Genomic DNA, 22,803 nt, shown 5'->3' with positions numbered 1-22,803 from the left:
TGATTGTTTATGTACAGGAAGGTCCCCCTTCCTGCACATAAACAATCATTTTATTAAATGCTGCTTTGCAACTTCTATGTGTGCTGCATTCAGAAGCACACACAGAAGTTACAAACCGGCGTTTAAAGATTGATTATGTGCAGGAAGGGGAATCTTCCCCTGCACACACCCACACTTGCACTATGGTGCACGGGTGCCTGCGTTGGTGCCAGGCTGCTAAGTGTAGCGCAGAGGGAAATGCAGGGCTGCACCATATTCTTGTAAATGTATGAAGCGGCGGAGTGAGGCGTTAAACCAGGACGGCTAATGCCTCACTCTGCCACTTCCCTTATAAATATGCCCCTAAATGTTATATGCTATTCCTTGCTCCACAGTCTAACTGTGTGGGTATTAGCAGTGCGGCGCTAGGTGAACGGGCGCTACTGCAGAGTTAGGATGGGACACACTTGCCACATCTGTGTCACCACCGTCGTACTCCAGCTCTAATAATGGTGCTGAAAATCACAAACGCAGGGCTCAGGGTAACTGCAGCAGGCTCTGCGCCTTCTGGTAGCAATATTTAAAATACATATCAAGCTGAAGATACTACGATGTACACCACACGTGTGCAGACTGATGCTCACCAGTAAGTGCATGTTGCAAATGCACTCCGCAGCACCATCTTTTTAATGCTGGCACGGCTGCTACCCTTCATGTCTGAGGCCATCCACACAACAATTTTATGTATGGAAAGAAGTCATAGTAATTAAAAATATTTAAATGACAACAGTATACTGAGTGTCCTGACAATGGTCATGTGGAACAAGAGGTCGCAAACAAGGCAGGGTCGCAACAGGTTGCCTTGGGAGTCGCAGTTGTGACCCCCGACAACCCATAATTGACGTCAATGGTCTCGACTGAGTCTCACTGAGTGGAGAAATGAACCAGATCTGACAAGTGGCTCACACAGAGCCCCCCATTATCACTGCGCTGCCACTCCACTTTCAGTGTGACTGGAGAAGTCAGCTTTGGGCTGGGAGGTGGTGGGATAGGGCAGACTGTGGTGAGGGTGGGTGGCAGAAGGATAGGTATTTGGGAGGGGGAGGGTAATGCCACAATTACTTACCAGTAATCTTCATTACTCCAAGCGTAGTCTTCCTCACCACATGAGTTCAAATTTCCTCCCTTTCCTGTTTGGCTATCGGCTTCATGCTGCTGGGTGTTGAGGCTTGGTACTTGAACTGGAAGTGGGGTGGGTCATGCCGCCTCTTGTACTAGGTCAGGGGTGATAGAGGTCAGCCATGTTAGGGAGGAATGGGAGGACAAAAGCGCTAATTTGCTTGGAGGGTTCTGTTGGGGAGCTGAAGCTTGGGGGTAGATGGCAAGAGGCAATTTAAAAAATAATTTTTTTTTACATGTTATATATGGTTTCCAAATTATTCAGATTAATTTGAAGGCCATACATAACATAAAATTATAGATGGCTAAACTGTGAATAATTAGGATGTTTTTCACCTTGGATTCTGGATGATGTCATAGACAGCTCAAGCTTTGCTCTCATTTATTTGATGTAACTCAGAACCCCTCAATGATAAACATCATCATTATTTAGTTACTCATCTATAGTTTTATAAGTTTGTCGCTTATAAATGTTTGCGCCTCGTCCTTGTTGCTATTTATCAGTGTACTGTGCTTATGAAGCATTTGTGGGTTGTCATATACCTGCCAATTTGAAGATCTCACCATGTGAGGAGAGGCAGGGCCTCAAGGGGGCAGGACCTCGTGCCGATAAGTAACTATAAGTCACTTTTGAACCCCACCCGGCCCCCAAGCCCTCACCTCCCACACTAAAGCTGGCTGAGGCTGGTGCCGATGTCCTGGGGTGTTTTCATAACCTTTAATTGACGTTGGCAGTTCAAAGCCTTGTAAGACGAGCTGGAAAACCACTGTTTACAGTGTTTTTCAACTTGTTTTACCTGCCACTGTGTGATATCGGCTCCTCGCCTGGATACCGTGTGATGGGAGCCGATATCGTGTGCCACACGGAGGGACCGTGTGAGTTGGCAGGTATGGTTATCAGCACTTGCAGCGAGTCGGCGTCATTTGTGGATCATCAGTGTTTGGGACTCATCAGCATTGGTTGCTCATCGTTGTCTGCATGCCTCTATCCCTACAAAGGTTACAGGAAGGGTTAAGCCAGTTGGTTTTCAAGCTTGTTTCTAATGAATATGTAATTTTTCAGGGTTAGAAATGTTTGCTTGGAGGGTCACCCCATCAACATTAATTTGGGGCCTTACTCTTGTAACAGAAGGTCAAAATGATTCTAAGGAGAGCCCGACATGTTGAAAATATTCGAAGCTTATCAGTGTTGGTTGTTCACCGTCATTTCGGGTGATTACCTAATATGACTTTTAAGTGTACACACAATACATACATTTATACTATGTCATTAAAAGATTAGCAGTGTTTGATATTTAACGCCAATGTCTTTTACTGATTCAAAATATAAACACTGGAATTGTGCTTGATTGTCTTTATTTTGCAATTAATCGAAGTATTGTTTTTATTGGCTCCTAATTTTGCTCCTATCTGCACTGCTTTCCTGACATGTTCTTTATCTTTGCTGTTAAACTGCGCATGTGCTTGAAAACCTTCTTTCAAATAATCTGTTCCTATTTTTTTGTTTCTTTTTTTCCCTTCCCATCCCATTGTTTCACGTTTCTCCTCGTATTTGCCTGCGCCTTCCTCTCTTTCTCTGTATTGATTGGCGACTTTTACCTTCCGACCTTTCGCAGCTCTCTGCCTCTGAAAGCTTCCAAGAACGACAAGCCCAGAAGCTTGAAAAAAATATCTCGGTAAGACTGAAAAAGAAGGGCTTGCTTTGCTGTGCCTGCATGATTCCCACAGCCTGTAACTAATACCCTGTTGTATACAGTAACATTTCTAGAGTTCGAGTGCAGTGCTCATTCACTGTGTGCATTATATTAAAATAACTGACGAAGCCAATAATCTGGCTTTTGGCAAACTACTGGCTTTCCAAGCCTGTTTGCTTTGAATGCTCGTTTACTAAAGTGTAGCGAAAGACATTCAAAGATGGCCACCATCATTCCATTTGCACATCATAGCATCCACAAACAGCCATCTTGGAATATTTTTTGCAATACTTTGGTAAAAATCATTGAAAGATGGCACTCTATATGTATGTACACATGGATGCTTGTGCTTACAAGGGCTTGAAGCCCATTTAAAAATGAGCACCACTGCAGTGCCTGTGTGAGATGCAAGTGGCAGCAAGAGAGTAATATCTGGATAGATGTTCGGCCCCCACAAAAGAACATATGTTTAAAAAAGTGGCCAACCTCGCACTGAAGGAGGCCATTTTCCATATGGATGACAATATTGTGCAAACACTCATGCAAAAGGGCCTAAATAGCTGAAGTGGGCTGATCCATGCACCATGTATTTGCTTTGGTGGGTAGAAGTAAAATGTGAATGACTCTGTAACAAACCAATTGTTGAAGAGGGCTGATTGAAAAGCCATGTTTGCATAAATGCATGCGTATGCATTGTTTAAAATTTTTTTTTTAAAGCAAACGTTTTTGCCCAACACAAGTAAAATCAAATGTAGAAAAAATCTTAGTTTGCATCTGCGTTTTAACATTACACTTTATTCAAATTTCAATATCTGGTTAAGATCGTTTTATGTATTCAATGTGAGGATAGGAATATGTCCCATTGAGGTTTTCATTTTGTTATGTTTTATTATGTTACGTCTCAACCCACTTTCACTGGGGTTCCCAAATGCCGTCAGCGAAGTTACTAAATGTTGTGTTGGTGTTTGGTGTGCAGGATTTCCTTTGTTGGGCCTCCTCCTTCTGTACCAGATATTGGATTAGTAATTGTATGCTCTTACAATGTACTACATATGTGTGAGTATACCGTTTCAACTAATCGTGTCATCATTGAATGGAGTGAGTGTTCTATTTTGCCTGCCAAGAGCTGCACTGTAGTAAAAGACATGCTGTTATTAGAAATTGTCCGTCCTGGTGGGGCTTGTGTAGACTTGTGTACTACCTTCTATCTGGAAAAAAAACGACTGTCTTTTGTATAACCAGCGCAGATGCAACCTAATAACATTCACTCAAACAAATTGTGAACAACCTTTTCTCACCCTGTGAATGGTATAGCTAACAGGATTTGGGAGCTGATGGGAAAGCAGGTAAGTGAAGAAGAGTTCCCCACAGGCCTTCAAGGGAGGGCCTAACTGGCCATAGCAGGCACTGAGCATTTCCCTGGCCGGAAGGGTGGGGCCAGTTTTGGACCCCTGGGGGCCAGTTTTGTTACAGGTGGCCGGTTTTGCCACAGTGATGCAATATCGGCCGCCTGTAACAAAAGCGACAGAGGGAGTGGTACTTCCCACTCGCACCCGCCCCCCTGCCCCTTGGGTGCCGGTCAAGCTGATTGCCAAGGCTGGTTTCAGTTCCTAGTCTGGCTGTGCCTCCAGGAGGTTGCTCATCTAGCAATATGGGTTGCCGTAAGCAAATAAATGAATAGGGATGAAGACATGTGCCTGCATCGGAGTTTGTGAAAGATTCCTGACCCTGGTATTGCAGGTGTGTGGGGAAAGTCTGCCTTACCGCGGGGCTCAGAAACTCTGTGTGAGGAAAGCAGAATATACTGGGATGCTCTCACAGTAAAACGTTGAGAGCAATACTGCAACAAAATATACCATACTTGCAACCTTCTGCTTTCTAAACCATTTGATAATGATCACTAAACATGGATTTTGAAAATAGCCATTTCTGCATGGTCACTCCCAAACCTTTTGCTTTACCTTCCACGTTGTGTTGAATTGTTTTGGCTGGCCTTAGGATTCGAAGCACTTTGCCACCATTAACCAGTACTAAAGTGCATGTGCTCCCGCCTCTAAACATTGTGATATTGGCTCAGATCCAATTGGCATATTCAATTTACTTAAAAGTCCCTAGTACAGTTCCCTACATGTGCCAAGGGCCTTTAAAATTAATGCTACAAGTGGGCCTGCCGCACTGATTGTGCCACCCACTTAAGTAGCCCTTTCCATATGTCTCAGGCCCGCCATTGCAGAGCCTGTGTGCAGTTTAAACTGCCATGTTCACCTTGACAAATAAACCTTTTGCCGGTTCCAAACCTTCCTTTTTAATAAATATGTCACCCATTGGGTAGGCCAGCGACAGTCATAGGACATGTACTTTTAAATTTTACATGTCCTGATAGTGAAAAACTCTTAAATTAATTTTTCACTACAGCAAGCTTGTATCTCACATAGGATAACATTGGAATTACCTGATTACATTTTATAAGCATAAATTCCAAATAGGACGATATAACTGATTCAAGTTTGGTGTCTCTAGAATCCTAATTTAAAATCCTAATTTATGGTGTAGTCGAATTTTAAATTACAATTCTGAAAATGCCACTTTTATAAAGTTGTATAACACAGTAGGGCAATCCAAGTTTCTCCAAGGAATTGGGTATAATAGTTAATTCACACAAAATATTCCCTGAGTAATTGTTTCTCTAATACATTTTTTCAACTTTCCACTGGCCACTTCAGTGATCCTATTAATTATCTCCAAATATTGACTTATAAGTACAGTTCCAGGCATACTGATGAGAAAACATAAATATTATATTTTTTCATATTTCATTGGTTAAGTTGTACAAATCATTAGTGCAAGCCACATTATATACATCGAAATTCAAAGCAGGCATGAGCACATGCAAATGTTAACACTAGCACCACCATACAATCATTCTGATTTTCTGCTCTGTATTCAATATAGGGATTTATGGAAGTGCAGTTAATCCTCTTAACAAAAACAGTTCAACAAAATCACGGATCCCATCAAATCAATTTTTAAACATTCAGGTAATCAAAATGGAACTGTGAATAACACAAATTGTAACAATTAGTGTTAAGGAGGATGAATTGTCTATATTTTGGTCTCTAATGGCCCGCTAGATCCACAAAACCACCCTCAGGACTCAGCGTTGAGAAGAAATTAATCCTGCAAGTACTGATATAAACCCAAACTAGTAAATCCTGTGGAAGCAGAGCAATACATCCAGCTAGTTTATGAATCGCGTGCCCACAATCAAAGCAGCTTCAAGTGACAGGACCACTACCAAGTGCAAAACCAAGTGCATCTCCCAATTGAACCATGGTTAAAAATTAGTTAAAAAGCACCCTGAAGTACCATGCAACAAATCCAGACCAAAACACAGTATGAAGCACCCAGTGTTAGACCTGTAGCCCACTATCTACAGTATTTCTGAATTGATTCCTTGCTTCCACGCAATTGAGCTCCACATTGAATGCCAACGCTAGCATATAAATCATGCTGAAAATAAGGAACAAAACCTACATTAGGTAATAGAACAGCATTCTCAATGTGTTTCAGCCATCACCACGTGAGTGCAACCACATCTTACCAATATCCGAGTTAGATTTGGGTCAAATTATCTACAAGGTATGTGAAACAACATAAAGCCAGCAATGAATCCTTATAAACTAACACTCTCGATATGATCATGGTTGCAATATACAAACTCCTGTGTAGGGACACTTACTTGTATTCCATATCGTGGCATCCGTGATACTCCTACGGTCTGACCAAACTCTTTTCAAATTATGACGTGAAAAGTAAGCGCATCTTAAAAGCACACTCTGGAAAGGTCCTGTATACATCTTCACAGAAAAGCCAATAGTCAATCAAGAAACATATCACTAATATCCAACTGCATGAAATACCACAGTCAAAGTGTATTAAAGCGTGGCTGTGGTATTTCATGCAGTTGGATATTACTGATATGTGTCTTGAGGGGACCTTTCAAGATCTGGGATGTACTGGGGAAAAGCTAGAAGACGTTGAGAACTGCTCACAGAGGAACAATGTTTGTGTAATTGGGGTGCAAGAGAGTTCCGAGGGACCTGCAGTAGACATTTTTTTTGAGGACCTTATACTCAAACAGTTGCAAACCAAGGGCCTCTCAAACTATTTCTCTTTCGAGTGAGCTCCTCGAGTTCCGGGAAGCCCCCTGAATCCAGGTGCGTCACCACATCCAGTCATTGCAAATATATTCAACTACCCGGACTGAGACGCAATCCTCCAAACAGCTTGCAGCGCCCCACCAATCAAACTCAACAACACCACAATCACCTTCTTCTATGACTTTACGCTCAGAGTCCAGAAGATGTGCTGCAGTTTTGTAGAAGTTAAAAGGGCCCTTAGTGGGATCAAATATTCTATGCCGTTTCCTGCTCAACTGTGAGTGATAGCAAATGGAAAGACTGACTAGATGGTAGGAGGCTAGTTGGGGGGGGGGAGAATGTCCTAGAACATACCTGACCTCAGTGACAGGAAAACAATGCACTGCATCATTAGTGCGGACCCACCAAGCTGCGATAGCAGAGACCGAGAAACTCGCTGCAACATCAAGAACGTCAAGTGTCTGAGCAGGAATCCCGCAGAGACTGGTTCAAAGGAGATGGGTGAGGTCAGAGACTTAGCAATTCATCATGTGTATTATGAACAAAGGCAGTGACCTAAGACTTGCCCTTTGCACCTGTGACTGTGGAACATAGCAATCATTTGCCTCTACTGGACATGGGAGATCATGGTATGGGGGCTAATGGTGATAGCAGTTACCAGCTATAAGTTGGATGTTGGTGTGGTGCGACAGGCAATCTGCAATGTTCGGTGGGCCGGGCAGTTAAAATTACGCTACGCAGGGAGGCAGGGTGGGGGGTATGTTTGGGGACCTTGTTTCTTCTATTGTTTTGTTTGGTTTACAGCAAGCACTTTACACCACACTTTCACTATCATGGCTGCATGACACTCGACACACATTCCCAGTCTAACTGCCTGACTACACTAAGGTGATGGGAAGGAGGGATGCGCCCATGACCTGCCTACACATATGGCCATCGGGATAGACAATGTGCACATCTGAATTATGTCCTGGAATGCAAATGGGGTAAGGGACAAAATTAAATGAGGGGTGGCACTGCAATACATAAAACAACACTACTAGGATGTTGTACTCCTCCAGGAGACACACCTAATGGGTAATGCCTGTAGGTATAAGGAGAGATGGGGGTACAAAATGGTTGCCCACGTGGGTTACACTACCTCTCAGGAGGAGTAGGAATACTAGTGAAAAGGATGCTGCCCCTTACTCTCCACCACACCTGGTCTGATACGCACGGCAAATACTTTCTGCTTATGTTCCTCAATGTCTATACAACACTACTATTCCTGAGGTGAGTGTTTTCCTACTCCATCTGCCAGACGGGGAGCTGCTGATGAGAGGAGATTTCAGCATGGCCCTCTGTGATGTTAAAGACCGCTGGCCCCTCAAACAGACAACATTCCCTTGCCATCCGCTTATAGACTTCCTTGCGGCCCCTGGCCTTGTGGACGCTTGGCATGCCCTCAATCCTATGACACAACACTACACATTCCGCTAAGTGGCCCACGGTAGTCTTTCGTGCATCAACTATATCCTCACCCTGGCATATCAGCTCCCTTGCTTTTTTTTTTTTGAAAAACTTTATTGACAAATAGACGTAGAAGTTATTTTCGTCATTTTCACTGTTTGCATCTGTTACATATCGTCTCATTATGTCTGCATAGATGGTTAAATTACAGGACAGATTGGTGTTCAAGATTAATTTTCATAACGTATAAAGAGGAAAGAATTGCATAGAATTCCTTACAGAATCGCATAGTTCAACATTCCATACTCGGATCCAGTTCGTATTTCGCCCACCTATTAAAAACTGCAGTTAGTTCTCAGTGATTTCTACGTATGGAAGGAAAATGATTTCTACAAAAGAACTTAACTAATGTCATCACCACCGTATAAAGTTGTGTCCTTTCATATACAGGTGTCATCCACTGCACAGAGCCCATACATTTGTTCAGAGTTTACAGTTGCCGCTCCCTCCACCCCCTCACAAATCAGAGTGTCTCATATCAGTCCGTCCCCCTTAATCGTCTTCCTCCTCTGACTCCAGATCTTCATCCTCCGGCAACGGGTCACATGGTTCTCCCCTATATTTATTCCATGGTGTCCATACTTTATTCCATTTACGCGGACAGGCCCGCAACACATACACTGCCCTTTCCCTCACCATGAGGAGGTCCATATTTCTAACCCAGCCCGACACTGTCGGCAAGTCCGGAGCACCCCATTTTTGCGCTATGTCTCTTTTTGCCACTGTCATAGCTAACGTGGCCCACAACTGTTCATATTTGTTCAGGTCAGTAGGATCCCAAATGTTTAACAGACATTTGCGGGGCTCAGGCAGGAGCGATATCTCAAGGGCCTGGGAGACTGTTCGCATAATCTGTTTCCATACCTCTTGGAGTAATGGGCATTCCCATAGTGTGTGAAGCAGGGTCCCCTCCTCCCCGCAGCCCCTGAGACAGAAGGGGTGTGGTGTCCTCTGTATCCTGTGCAAAAGTGTTCTGGTATAGTAGGTGCGGTGTAGGATCTTGAGCTGAACCAGCCTAAACCTAGCTGAGATGCCCACCTCCCTTGGTGAGGCCAACGCCTCATTCCATTCCGTGTCGTCCATATCCCCTAGTTCCCCCGCCCATCTCTCTCGGAGCTTCTGTGTGGGGTCTGGTAGGTTATTAACTAGTTTTTTGTATGTAAGGGAGGTTGCCTTCTGTTCCATAAAGTCAGTTAGCAACCTGTCCTCCAGTGGAGAGGATTCCGGGAGTATTGTGTCAGGAGGGATTGCGTGCAGTAGGGCGTGCCGGATTTGCACATACCTGTATGTTTCATTGGGCCCCATACCATACTGTTGCCGCAATTGTGAGAATGCGACCACCGAGCCCTTATCCCAAAGGTCTCCTACAACCGAAATTCCTATTTGGTCCCATTGTGCGAAACCCTTACTGGCTCTTAAGTTTCCTAGCGATTTCGTGTCCCACAATGGCGTCATGTTTGTGATTTTCCCCTGCCACCCGAGTCGTGACTGTGCTGCATGCCACAGGGATACCGTGTGCAACGTCGGTCCGATCAGTTTCCGGGCCCGTGCGCGATTGTATAGCACCGCGAGCATGCCGTCCGTCCCCAACTGTGACCAGTCCGCTTGGTATGCGGGGTCCCCCCGCGGGACGTGGATCCATTGATTTATTATCTTAAGCTGGGAGGCCCAATAATACAATTGAAGGTTGGGTAGTGCAATCCCTCCTTCGTACCAGCTTTTAACTAATTTATCGTGAGCTATACGAGCTGGGCCATTGTTCCACAGTAGAGCAGACACAAGTGCGGCGACCTGTTGGAAGTAGCGTGGGGCCACCACATGAGGAGTATTCTCCAACACATAAAGAAATCTAGGGAGAGCCATCATTTTGTACAATGCTGCTCGTCCAAGGAGGGTTAATGGCAGGGTGGCCCAGTATTTAACGTCTGCACGGAGACGTGCCAGTGGTGGCACCAGGTTTGCGTTATAAAAGTCCGTCGCATTAGTGGTGATAACAATGCCCAGGTATTTAAATGAGCCGGATGCCAATTGTAGGGGGCAGTCATCTCGCAGTGTCGGTCCTGGGCCCCTGAGTACGAAGATTATAGATTTGGACCAGTTTAGGGTGTAGCCAGACGCCTTCCCATGCTCGTCGCACAGGGTCAACAGGGCAGGGATACCTTCGTTGGGATCGGTCATATATATCAGCATGTCATCTGCATACAGTGACACTTTGTCTTCCCATCCGTCCTCCCAAGTGAGTCCCCGAAACAGTGGCGTTGCCCTAAGCAGGATGGCCAGCGGCTCAAGCACCAGCGCAAATAGTAGGGGCGATAGCGGGCACCCTTGTCTCGTTCCGCGTCCTAATGGGAAGGGCTTAGAGATGTGACCATTCGCGACCACCTGTGCCATTGGCGACTTGTACAGTAGCCGGACCCATGCTATGTACTTCGGGCCGAAGCCCATGCGGGCCAGGACTGCAAATAGGTACTCCCACTCCACAAGATCAAACGCCATTTTGGCGTCCAGGGATAGGATGACTGCCTGTTTGGAAAGGAGATGTGCTCTCGCCAGGACCCCATGCACCCTCCGCAGATTCAGCGCTGTGCTCCTATGTGGCATGAAGCCTGATTGGTCTGGGTGTATCAGGGTATGCAAGTGTGCCGTCAAGCGGCTAGCCAGGAGTTTCGCAAGTATCTTTGCCTCCACGTTGAGCAGGGAGATAGGTCGGTACGAGGAGCATAGTGTCTGTGGCTTGTCAGGTTTGGGGATGGCCACTATGGTGGCCGTGCGCTGATCCAGAGGGAGTGCAGCCTTAACAAGACTCTCTTCATACATATCCAGCAAGGGTTTGCTCAATAGGGGGGCTGATGCTTTGTACCATTCTACGGGTATCCCATTAGGACCAAGTGCCTTGCCAGATTGCAACGACTGTATTGCCAATTGGATTTCAGTTTCGGTTAAGTCAGTGTCCAGTTCCTGTTGCGCTTCTTGGGAAAGTGCGGGGACAGTGATTTGGTCGAGTGATGCTAACGCTTCCTGCTCCGTGACAGCCCTAATCGGTGTGTAGATTTCCTGATAGTGGCGTGCTAAAGTGTGTACGATTTGTTCAGGGTGTGTCAGCAGCTGGCCCTCCTGATTGTATAGCCTCTGAATGCCTCTGTTGCAACCACCCCTTCTGTCCAACCATGCTAGCATTTTTCCGGCTTTGTCCCCCACATCATATATCCTGCTGGCAGTGCTCGCCAAGTGTCCCTTGGTCACCGTTGTGAGGTGGGCCAAGTGTTGTTGTTGTTTGAGATGTAGCGCATGCGCGGTGTCAGGGGTGGGATCGGACATGTGGGCGACATTCGCGGTGTGGAGAGCCAATTCTAATTGAGCGAGTTCTTTTCTGGAGTCTCGCTTGTGCCCCGTGATAGTCGCTATTGCCGCGCCGCGCAGGACTGTTTTGTACGCCTCCCAAAGTGTTGAGGGTGAGGAGACCGTCCCTGCATTTTCGGTAAAGTAGTGCGATGAGGCCAGTTTAAGCTTCTTTCTGACACCTGGGATCTGCAAATAGTTGGGGTATATTGGGTAGAGTCTGGCACGTTTCTGCTCCTTGGATGTGATGTGGAGGGACACTGGGGAGTGGTCAGATATACCCCTAGGTAGGATCTCAAGTTTGTCCACTGAACCCAGCCCCACCCCCAAAAAGAAAAGGTAGTCAATGCGTGAAACACTGTTATGTGTAGATGAGTAGTGCGTGTACTGTTTTGCCGTTGGGTTCAAGTGACGCCAAACATCCGTGAGGCCCAATGCGGACAGGAAACCAGGAAGTGTGGCGGCTCCTCGTTGCCGGTCCCGTATGGGAAAGGTGTCCAATAGCGGGTCTGTTATGGCGTTAAAGTCCCCGCCAATGATCATGTCACCCTCTGGGAGGTCAATGAGAAACTGACCCAGCGCTGGCAGCGCTGTGGAATGTAGCGCCGGGGGAATGTATACTGACACCACGTTGAGGGGCTTCCCTTCCCATTGGCCGTGTATCGCCGCAAATCGACCCTGGTCGTCCGTTTTGCGGCTGTCAATCATAAAAGAGGAGTTTTTCTTGAGGAGTATCCCAGTGCCCCTGGACCCCGTGGTGAACTCCGCATGCGTCGCCATGGTATATCCGCGCCTGTCAAGTGCTTTGCAGGTGGACCCGGCCAGGTGCGTCTCTTGCAACATCACCAAGTCTGGCCCGTGACGTTTAATGGTTTGGAGAACCAACCCCCTTTTAATTTTGTCCCCCAGGCCCCTAACATTCCAAGTGAGCAATTTTAAAGGGGATACCGCTGTTAGTCGCGAGTCGCCTTCAGCGGGTGTGATTCCATGTCGTTGGGCCATGTGGAGGTAAGACTAGTGTTTCTGAAGCGTGAAGGTGGAGCATAGCGCATGTGTGAAGACCTGTGATAGAAAACCAGGAGTGTACGGCTTGCAGTGGGACCATGATCCATATCGAAGCGGTGATGACTGAGAACAATATCAACCATAACAATACAACTTCCCCCCCCCCGCCCCCTCCCTGCTCCCCTGCACCACGGACGAAAACCCGCCCGCATCCCCAACTTGGCAGAGTGCTTAATCCCGTCCCCGTCCATCTTACTTGCTCGTGGGGTTGGTGATACCCCTACAGGCACCGGCCGATGCCCGCCCTACTCAGCTCCATCAGCGTCAAGGTCCCAAGTGTTCATAAACATGTTGTCCCCCACGCAGATCACTCCGATTAGCCCCTAACTGGTTGTCCAGAGTCAAGTGGGTCTCTTTCAAGATCCGAATCCAATGCCGTCGCACCCTCTTCGTTCGTGGGAGTACCTGATGGGTGTGCCGTCTGTCCCCCGTTGCGATGGTGCTGTCGGTCTCTGTGCTGGCGCTGTGGCTGTCCCATCTGTCTCCATCCATCAAGCCATTCTCGAGCCACCTCCGGCGTATCAAAGAACCACGTCTTTCCTTCGGCCACTATGCGTAATTTGGCGGGGAAAAGCATGGAGTATGGCAGGCCTCTGTCCCGCAGTGCTTTTTTTACGTCTATGAAAGATTTTCTGCGCCTGGCCACCTCCGCCGTGTAGTCTGGAAAGAAGGCCAGCGTTGAGTTTTGAATTTTTACTGGCGGGGAGTTCCGTGCCGCTTGTAGGATCGCGTCTCTGTCCCTAAAATTGAAGAGCCTGGCCAGCACTGGTCGCGGGGTGGCGCCCGGTTTGGCTGCCCCACCAGGGACTCGGTGCGCCCTTTCAACAGAAAAGAAGTGAGACAGGCCTTTAGGTTTCAGCTGGGTTTTGATCAGATCCTCAACGTATAAGTCCATCGCAGCTTTACCCTCCGATTCCGGCAGGCCTAGGATGCGGACGTTGTTCCTTCTGGAGCGCCCTTCCTGATCGTCGAGCTTCTCCTGCAGCTGTTTAGTGACTCTTTCTATGCGCTCCATGGCCACCTGCAGGTCCGAGGTGTCCTCAACAAGAGATTTCGTGACTACTTCCACTTGCGAGACCCTTTCCGCCATTTTGTGAAAGTCAGCTCGAAGCAGCGTGACCTCGGAGGAGATGGAACCCACCGTCGTCCGGACTTCGTTGAGGGTCTTCATTACGTCTTCAAGGGTCACTTTCGGAGTGCCACCCGTTTCTGGAGGAGCACCAGTGGAGTGGCGGCCGCCACTCTGGGAATGTCCATTTTGGCCGTATGCGAATTTGTCGAGCTTCGCCTGTGTCGTCGTGCTCCGTGTACCCTTTCCGGCCATGATGTCGCGTTGCTGACGGAGGTATGCGTGCTCCGCGCCTGGGTACACTGTCGTCTTTTGGGCCACGCAAGGCCTGCGGGTGTCCGGCTGATAAATTCGTGCCCCACTGAGTCCAAGGGGTTCTTGTGGTCCACTTGGGGCCAGAGGTGCCGCAGCCGGCCTTCGAGACAGTCAGTCCGTCGCTCTTTGGAAGGCGCTCGTTAGGCCACAGCGCGGCTGTGTATGAAGGTTCCGTGCAGTGTGGCGCCACCAAGTGCGACGATGGGTATGTTCCCGAGGGGGGGGTCCCCCCCTTTTGTAGTGCCTCCAAACCCCTTCGTGCACCCCTGCAGTGGCTATCGTGCGGGACCGTCCGCACCTAGAAGGCGCCTACTCCAGGCTGGTTGCACTGCAGATAGCCCCACTCCACGCCGCCTCTGTGTCAGGATGTCGGTGCCCCCACGCGCCTGTCCGTGAAGCCGGGGTGAGTCCCAGACCGGCGGTAGCGCAGGGAGGCGGCCGGGTCTCGGTGCAGTCCCCCTCACCTTGGTGCGCAATCGGCGTCACTGGCACTCGGATCCCCCAAGTATGGCGCAGTCCTTGGCGCAGGGAGGCTCCCGCTGTGTTTTGCTTCTTCACCATGCGGCGCTCGCCGCTAGCTCCGGCTCCCCTGGACCCCTCGGTACACTCAGGGGCGGGCGCTGGAAGGACAGTGTGACTGTGTGGCCTCAGTGGTAAAGCGGAGCAGCTGCCGGCTGGTGTCAGGGCGCCCAGGCCGGGGAGGGTGAACTTCCGCCCGGGTCCGCTGGCTACCTGAGGTCGGTGCTGTCAGGCTGGCGCAGGCCCCGTTTCGCTGTTTCTGACAGGGGCCGTTCCCGGCGTCCGATGTTCACCGGGGTTGAAGTAATCAACGCCGCTCGGGTTCTTGAGCCGATGTAGCCCCTTCGGGCGGGTGATTAGGCGGATGGAAGTGCGGATAGTTAGTGCGGGCCGGTTTGCCTGACGGAGCTCCCGCTTCAAGCTGCCGCCATGCTCGGCAGTTGGCCACGCCCCCAGCTCCCTTGCTTTTGAGAGTCTGCCGGTTAGTCAGGGGCATTTCTGATCACTCTCCGCTGGGGGCCATCGATGGCCTAGGCTACAGACATGAGCGCCGGGTCATCACACTTAATCCCTGGTATTTCACAATTCTTAGCATTAAAGAGGGCCTCCTGAAGGCTACAGAATGATACTTCTCCGAACATGAGTCCTCAGTTTACTCCGCACAGACTCTGTCGGAGGTTTACAAAGCAGCCATTAAGGAGCAGGGCCTCTCCTTAATAGTAGGGCACAGAAAGGACAAAGAGCCGGTTGTAGGTGCTTGAAAGGGAGATACTTGACCTGTAGACTAAACTGACGGACCAGGGTCAAGTGGACGCTAGACATACCCTGGGCCTCAAGAAACAAGAATATAGATACATGGCGTCAGAAGCCATCAGGGCCAGACATAGGGCAATATTACATTGCCTTAATGAAGTAGAGGATAAGGCAGGTAAGCTCATTGCGTGGCTTGACAGGCGGGAGTGGGTGGACTGCTGGGTGCTGGTAATCCAGACTGATGAAGGTAACTGCGAGAGAGGAATACAGGGAGTAGCTTAAGCCCCCGCCACATACTACCCCCACCCATATTCCCCTGCTGTGAACACTAGGGAGGAAAAATCCTGTGAACCTCTGGCCAACATATGGCTCCCTACCATCATGAGTGAGGACAGAGCGCTCCTGGAGGGCAGTTCCACCAAGGAAGAAATCATCCAGGCGTTACGTGATTTAAATTCAGGCAAAGCGGTAGGCCCCAACAGCATACCTGTTGGGTATGTACAAAGACACTCAGGAACAGTGCTTACTCCCAAGAGACCAATGGTTGGCCTCCATAGTCATCATTCGCAAGGGAGGTAAACCGCCAGAGAGCTGTGCTCCGTATAGAAATATTGGCTTCTTTACACCGAAATTGAAATCCTAGCTAAACTATTCCCTCCCGGCTAATTCAAATCATCTATAAACTTGTTCATCCTGCTCAATCTGGCTTTATGCTGGGACGTAGCACTGCTCTCAATTTACGGCATTTCCATGGCGTTTTGGGCCAGACCGTCAGACTCCGGGAAAACATCGTAGTCCTCTTGTTGGATGCCCGTATGTCCTTTGACATGGTTGAATGGCCTTCTCTCTTTGGAGTGCTGGCCAGCATGAGCTTTGGCCTGAGATTTATGGCATAGATATGGCTCCTCTGCACCAAACCTTTGGTGCAGATCATCGTCAAAGGGGGTACTTCGAGGGTATTTGGGTTCCAGTGTGGTACTAGACAGGATTGCCCGCTCTCACCTCTGCTCTTTGCTCTCATACTAGAACCCTTGGTAGCCTAGATCAGGATCGATCCACTGGTCCTTGTTCTGCATTGGACCGAGCAATGATAGAAAAAAAAATTGCTTTACGCGGATGACATTCTGCTTTATGTAGCAGACCCGATATTTACGATCAACAGAATAATCCACATACTCACCTTGTTTTGTCACTACTTGTGATATACTATTGACTGGACAAAATCCATAATCTAGGTACTGCATGGACAGACACCCATACTGCCCCAGGGGTACGAAGCTAAGATCACTATAGACGGGTTTCAATACTTCGGAATACATGTCACCAATGACCTGTCCTATAATAAAAACCCACAGCCTCCATTGGCACGATTAAAGAGCAATGTCGAGCACTGAAGGTCCTTACTATTATCTCTGCTCAGTAGAGCTGCACGATTCAAAATTAAGGCCTTGCCCTGTTTCCTCAGCGCCCTGCCCAATGAACCCCATACGGTCCCTGTGACCTACTTCAAAGCCATAGAGAGCCAAGTCGGACCACTGATATGGGTGGGGGGGCACGCATAGCACTCAATAAACTGACAAGAGGATGATATGATGGAGGGATCGCCCTGCTTGACTTTAAAAATACTACTGGGCAGCATAGCTCACTGGCATTAATCAATGTGTTAAACTCCCGGTGGATGAACCCATGTATCGTAGGGATCGACAGGTCATGCTACCAAGGGGATACCTTAGGACCATCTACACCAGCCGAAGACATATAACTCTACAATGGCCCACAGTGGTCACAGTTAAACTCTGGCATACAACACTTAATGTAATTGGTTGGCGGAACATGATGACTCGGGCAACTCCCCTCTAGGACTCTGACAAATTGGGCACCCTGGGGACACAACTAGGGTACGAAAAATGGGACCTTATTGGTCTCTCCGGAGTGGGGGACCACTGGTAGTAAGGAGACTTCATCCCCTTCACTGACTTGCAACAAGACCACTAGCTAGCCCCCACTGAGACCTTCCAATACCAGCACACACGGCATGCACTCTGAGTGGCACTTCCTTGGGGGGTGAACTTCCCTGAGGCTTCGCCTTTAGAGGACAGGTTGCACGATGACATCATGTCTCGCAGGGCGTCTTCCCTCACGTATCGAAAACCGATCAACAACTCACACTCTTCTAACACCTGCAGGCACAATGGGACCAAGATCTGGGGGGTTTGGAGGATGATGAATGACCCAAAGCCCTGGCGTCCCCAAGGGAGGTAGTGATTAAGGCTGGCTTTCACTTAGCTCAGCTCAGAATTCTCCATAGGTCTTACCTTGAATGTACCACCATTGTAAAAATGGGCAGGGCAGCAGATGCAGCCTGCCGTAGACAGCATGGCCAGGTGGGAACCTTCTTTCGTATTATTAGCTGCCCTGTGATACAACATTTATGGGAGTCGGTGGTGGCCTGCATGAATGAACTATGCCGGAGTGAGATGGTAATCCCTGCTAAATGATGCCTGCTAAATATTTGGAAGGAAACCAACCTAAACCACATGGAGAAGACCTGGATGACCTTGGGTCTGACAACAGCCAAATACAACATTGTGTGTCTGTGGAACGTGGCGTCTCCGCACCATACCTGAGGGACTGGAAGTGGGACATGGACTGGTGCATTGTGAATTAGAAAGTGATATATGAGGGCCGGGTTGTCCTTGGAAATGGTAAAAAATATGGGGCAGATAGAACGACTATAGATGGGGCCCCTGTACTTCCCCCACTCCAGCTGGTTCTGCTTCAATTATTCCTCATGACTACAACTCAGGTACCCTGGTTTGTGACACAGGGGAATGGGAAGGAGGGAACGCGAGTAATGTTTAATGATATGCAATCTTTAATCTTGCCGTGTAGGGGTTTATTGCTTACCATGATTCTAATAAAAAGATCTTTACAATAAATTCTTCAGTGCAGGATTCAGAAATCATCAAAGAGATTTTCCAAGTGTTTACAGCTAAATGCATTCTTTAAATAAATGCAGGTCAACGTTTCTGTATGGGGTTCTGGTCTTATTTTAATGTTTGATAAAAAGGGTACATTATTTAGTTTTCATTTTTAATATTCCTATATTTTAGGGAATTTATCAGCAGCATAAAACGACTGAGAACATTTTACGCTTCAATAGCCGAGCGGCTGTGTGATGGGGACTTGGTAGTAAGGGACAGTTCCACCTGCTGGAATGGACAAGATGTTGTGGAAAGGTAAGCATTAAGATTCATTGTACATTGGGTGGGAGTATCAATCTGCTGACCTGTGTTTTTGAACATTTGGAACTAGCTTTCATAACATACAGAGCCATCTAGGAGAGCATATACTTATCTTGGTTATCTTTCTACTGTAAGATGATTGTGTGTCAACAGGAGCAGCGAAGGTCTGCGACTGGATAGTTCAAGTTTCAGAAGATGAGAAACTATCAAACACTCTTTGTGTCGCATCTCAAGAATTTAGAACAGTCGGTGGTTTGAGCTGCATCTGGTTCTTTCTCCCACCTTACTAAACACTGAAAGAAAACTTTTCTACAATCATTGGTCCACCTTATAACCACCTCTTTCTTTTCTGACATGCATTCTAGTTCATTATATTCTACCTCTGAATGCAATACTAACATGGCCTTGTTCTGTGGTGGGCTGAGGTGTCTCAGGCTTCTTTTCCATGACGCCTCTGCCATACATGAAATTCTGCCGATGCTCACCATACATGATATTCTGCCAAGGGAGATCATTCCTACATGGTTGTGCCCTTTTTTGAACCAAAGTATCAGCAAACTATTGTCACCTGACACCATGTCATACCTTTTGTGCATTGCCCAACACCAAATCACATAGCACCACTCTGATCAACTTTTCCCCATCCTACTCTGTATACATACACATCAGGCTTCGCTGCCCAACACCTCATCACATCATACCCCACCTTGCTACGTCAATTAGCACTTTATAGTGCTTACAAGGAAAGGTAGTGCTTTACAAAACATGTAAAAGATTGAATAAAAATGTTCTCATCATTGCACACAGCACCCCCCACCTTAATACCATTCACTACCGCAACACACCATACAACGACAATGACAAAGAGCTTTCAGAAAGAAGAGGTTTGGACTTATAACTCATGTCCTCACTCATTGTGCTGCTGTGGGCAAGCTGGGAAGCATCACTAAATGAGTGAGCGGCCATTAGAGGCCCAACCAGCTTCCAGCCCAGGAGAAAGATACAGTTGCTCAGGCCAACACAAGCTGTTTCCCGTGAGAGGACTACCATGGATTCTGAAAACGTTGAGGTGATACAGCACCCAATCAACGAAGACATTGGTACAATGCATGCTGTAAATTGCAGCATATTCACATTATTGATGACTAGTTACATGAACATTCCCCCCCTTTCCAGGGAGGTCTGTATAGTAATACCTCACAATAAGAAGCTACTATTAAGGGATCAAGGTACACATTCAGGATGAGAGTGTAAATTCATAATTGCACATTGAGCATAACAAAGCAATACAATCCCATTAGGCTAACGCAAATGAAACTGTCAAGATCAAGTAGCACAACTTAAACTAGAGATATGAGCATGGGTGTGCATGGTCTGAGGTTTGGTGTTTCAAAAGGTAACCCTCAATCAGCACCCTCATTTTTGAGTCTTCCCATCTCCAGGCTGGAAAACTCCACACATCACTAAGGTACTTTTGGAAAAAGCAGCCTGTGTGCTGCAAACCTTATTACATAACTCTCTGATTCTGTCATCTATTATGTACTTTTTCTGTGGCTCCAAATATGCACTGTCTTGCTCTGTCATAACACTTGCCAGACACAGCATAAGGAACCCCATCAACATGCATATGTTAAGCACCATGGCTAATGCTACCAGTGATTAATTGAGTGGTGCTATATCTTTTTTCCCAGGTATGTCTTTTGTTGAGCACCCATACAGAATTCAATAAGAAATGGTAAAGTCAATAGGTCTGGCCTTCTGCTGCTAGCTGGTCCAGAAAAAAAATCCCAGAATGAAGTATCATCATAGTCTACAACAATCTTAAACCTGGAAGTAGCACGCCCCCTTTCCTGAATAGATGCCATCACAAGGGGTATGGGAAGAGTTCTTTTAATATCAATACAATACAATGTAAACACCGACAGCAGAGTTAAGCTATGCCCTCCATTACGAGTGTTATTAAAAAGAGTCACAAGATATTTTATAAGTAATCAAAATATTGCACAGTAGATACTTTCTTGAAAAGTCCAACGCTTGTGTTGCATCTGTCAGAGTTCCAATATGCATGCATGTTTTATGCTGCCAACAAAAGAATACGTACATCTGAGAACATGTTATCATGATAACAAAGTAAAACAAATGTATGTATTATGATAAATAGGGTATAGCACTGCATCTGCATAACAGGTTAATTTATGGAAACATCAAACACATCCTGAACACAAAAGAGATCATTTAGCAAATAAACTGTATTTGTGTAAGCAAAGTAAATTTATCTGAGAGCACACACTGGCTCTCAATTATAATCTACAAGTGATGTGAAATATTCAGTCTGAAAAAGGAAAACTTCATGCCCCATCACCAAAACTGGAAATTAATGAGTACAAATGTTACTGTAGTGTCTTGTAAATATGTATAGCGGACCCTTTTGGTCCCTGATGGACTCTGCAGAACAATGGCGTACTCTGTAGAAGAATGACGTAATCGCTTGAGTGGGGTTAATAAAGTTCATGATGCAAGGCGCACAGTTAGTCATGGTTGCACTCTGAAGAATAAAGACGTGCGCTACAGAGCGCCGTGTGTGGCATGGTCAGTTGCATGCTACAGGTCTGGGGATAATGCAACACCTGGTGACGAGTTAGGGGATCTGCAACTTGAAGTAACAAGAGTATTCTCCTTGAGTGTTTGCCAAGGTCCAGAAAACTGCTTGTGCATGCCACATGCATCTCAGTCAAAGTAGTCGATGGTTAGTGTATGTGGAGTCAAAGCGCCACTCCAGCCAGTGCAAGGCTTTCGAAGAAGGCGAAGGCCCTACGGAATGTTCAGTCACAGTCACCTGCTGGTGTGTCCAAAATAAGAGGTACTGCACAGAAACATAACACAGAACCAGAATACATAGAGTATAATAGCACTAAAGGCAGTGACAACCAGGCACAGAGAAGCACAGAAGGCTGCGATAGCCAGGTGCAAAAGTGTGCCAGAAGCATCCAGGTGCCAAGACACGTTAAAGGCAGTGAAAACCAGGTACAATGCAGAATGTTGAGAATGGTGACGACCATGCACATGAGAAAAAGCAGTGACTCACCATCAAAGATGACAAAGAGTACGACATCAGATCGGCTGCAACAACACTGATGCAAACACGAAGCTGGTGCTTAAAGATGGTATGAATGGAGCAGGTCCTAGGTGGCAGCAGATGACGCCGGAGAGGGCCCTACTCTCAAAGTCAGTGAGGTCCACAAATGGCTATGACACTGCTGTTATCTTGAAACTGCTGCTTCCATTCGATACTGCCAAACAACAGGATATTGGCGCCAGATGGACTGCCTGGATCGAAAAATGTGTTGATTCAACCAACACACTAGAAGAAACAAATATTAATAAATAATAAACAAATAATACAAACAAATAATAAAAAGACCATCAAATACTTAAGGAACCTTGCAGGTGACAGTGGGAAAGAAGCGATAAAGAAACACCCCAAGCTGATGAAATGTCTTACCATCAGATTAAGATGCCATTAAGAGCCAAATTCAATCCAATGCCAAACGTCGACTATGAAAGGTACATCTTCAACCAAGCCAGAGAGCAAGCTGGAGAAATGATGGATGAGTTTGCTACCTTGAGGTCTTCAGCAAGCATGGCAAGTTCAATGAATTCAATGATGAAGAAGCCATCGTTCTCAGAGTCATCAATGGTTGCCTGTCCGACTTGTTCAGACAAAGTTTGCTGCGCAAGACTCAGACGCGCAGATAGACACCCTGCTGATATGTAAGCTGGAGTAGCCCAGAGGGAATCAGCATTTAACATTAAAAGTAAGCAGAGACACAAGGTTGAGGGCCAAACAATGATGTCTCTGAGAAAAAAGAAATTGTGGTTCCGATGAGGATTCTCTTTTCCATACAAAGGTAAATGTCCCGCCACTGGACAAACATCCAAATGTTGTGGGAAAGCAAACCATTTTGTAACGGTTTGCA

At 47.0% G+C, this 22,803-nt stretch overlaps 1 protein-coding gene across 2 annotated transcripts in view; it reads left to right on the top strand.

Annotated features, from left to right (window-relative positions):
* LOC147683385 (glypican-5-like) overlaps positions 1-22,803 on the top strand; it is a 1,567,690-nt gene that overhangs the window by 837,260 nt on the left and 707,627 nt on the right. Inside the window, exons 5-6 of one of the 2 annotated variants that reach the window (XM_086943807.1) lie at positions 2,775-2,834; positions 18,695-18,820. In XM_086943807.1, coding sequence (XP_086799933.1) covers positions 2,775-2,834; positions 18,695-18,820 — 186 coding nt within the window. The remainder of the gene's footprint in view (positions 1-2,774; positions 2,835-18,694; positions 18,821-22,803) is intronic. The other variant, XM_086943808.1, reaches the window with a different exon arrangement.

This window comes from Lissotriton vulgaris, chromosome 11 (assembly GCF_964263255.1).
Source record: "Lissotriton vulgaris chromosome 11, aLisVul1.2, whole genome shotgun sequence".
Lineage (NCBI taxonomy): Eukaryota > Metazoa > Chordata > Amphibia > Caudata > Salamandridae > Lissotriton > Lissotriton vulgaris.
Note: the sequence above shows the minus strand (reverse complement) of the source record. Positions and strands in the feature narration are given on the sequence as shown.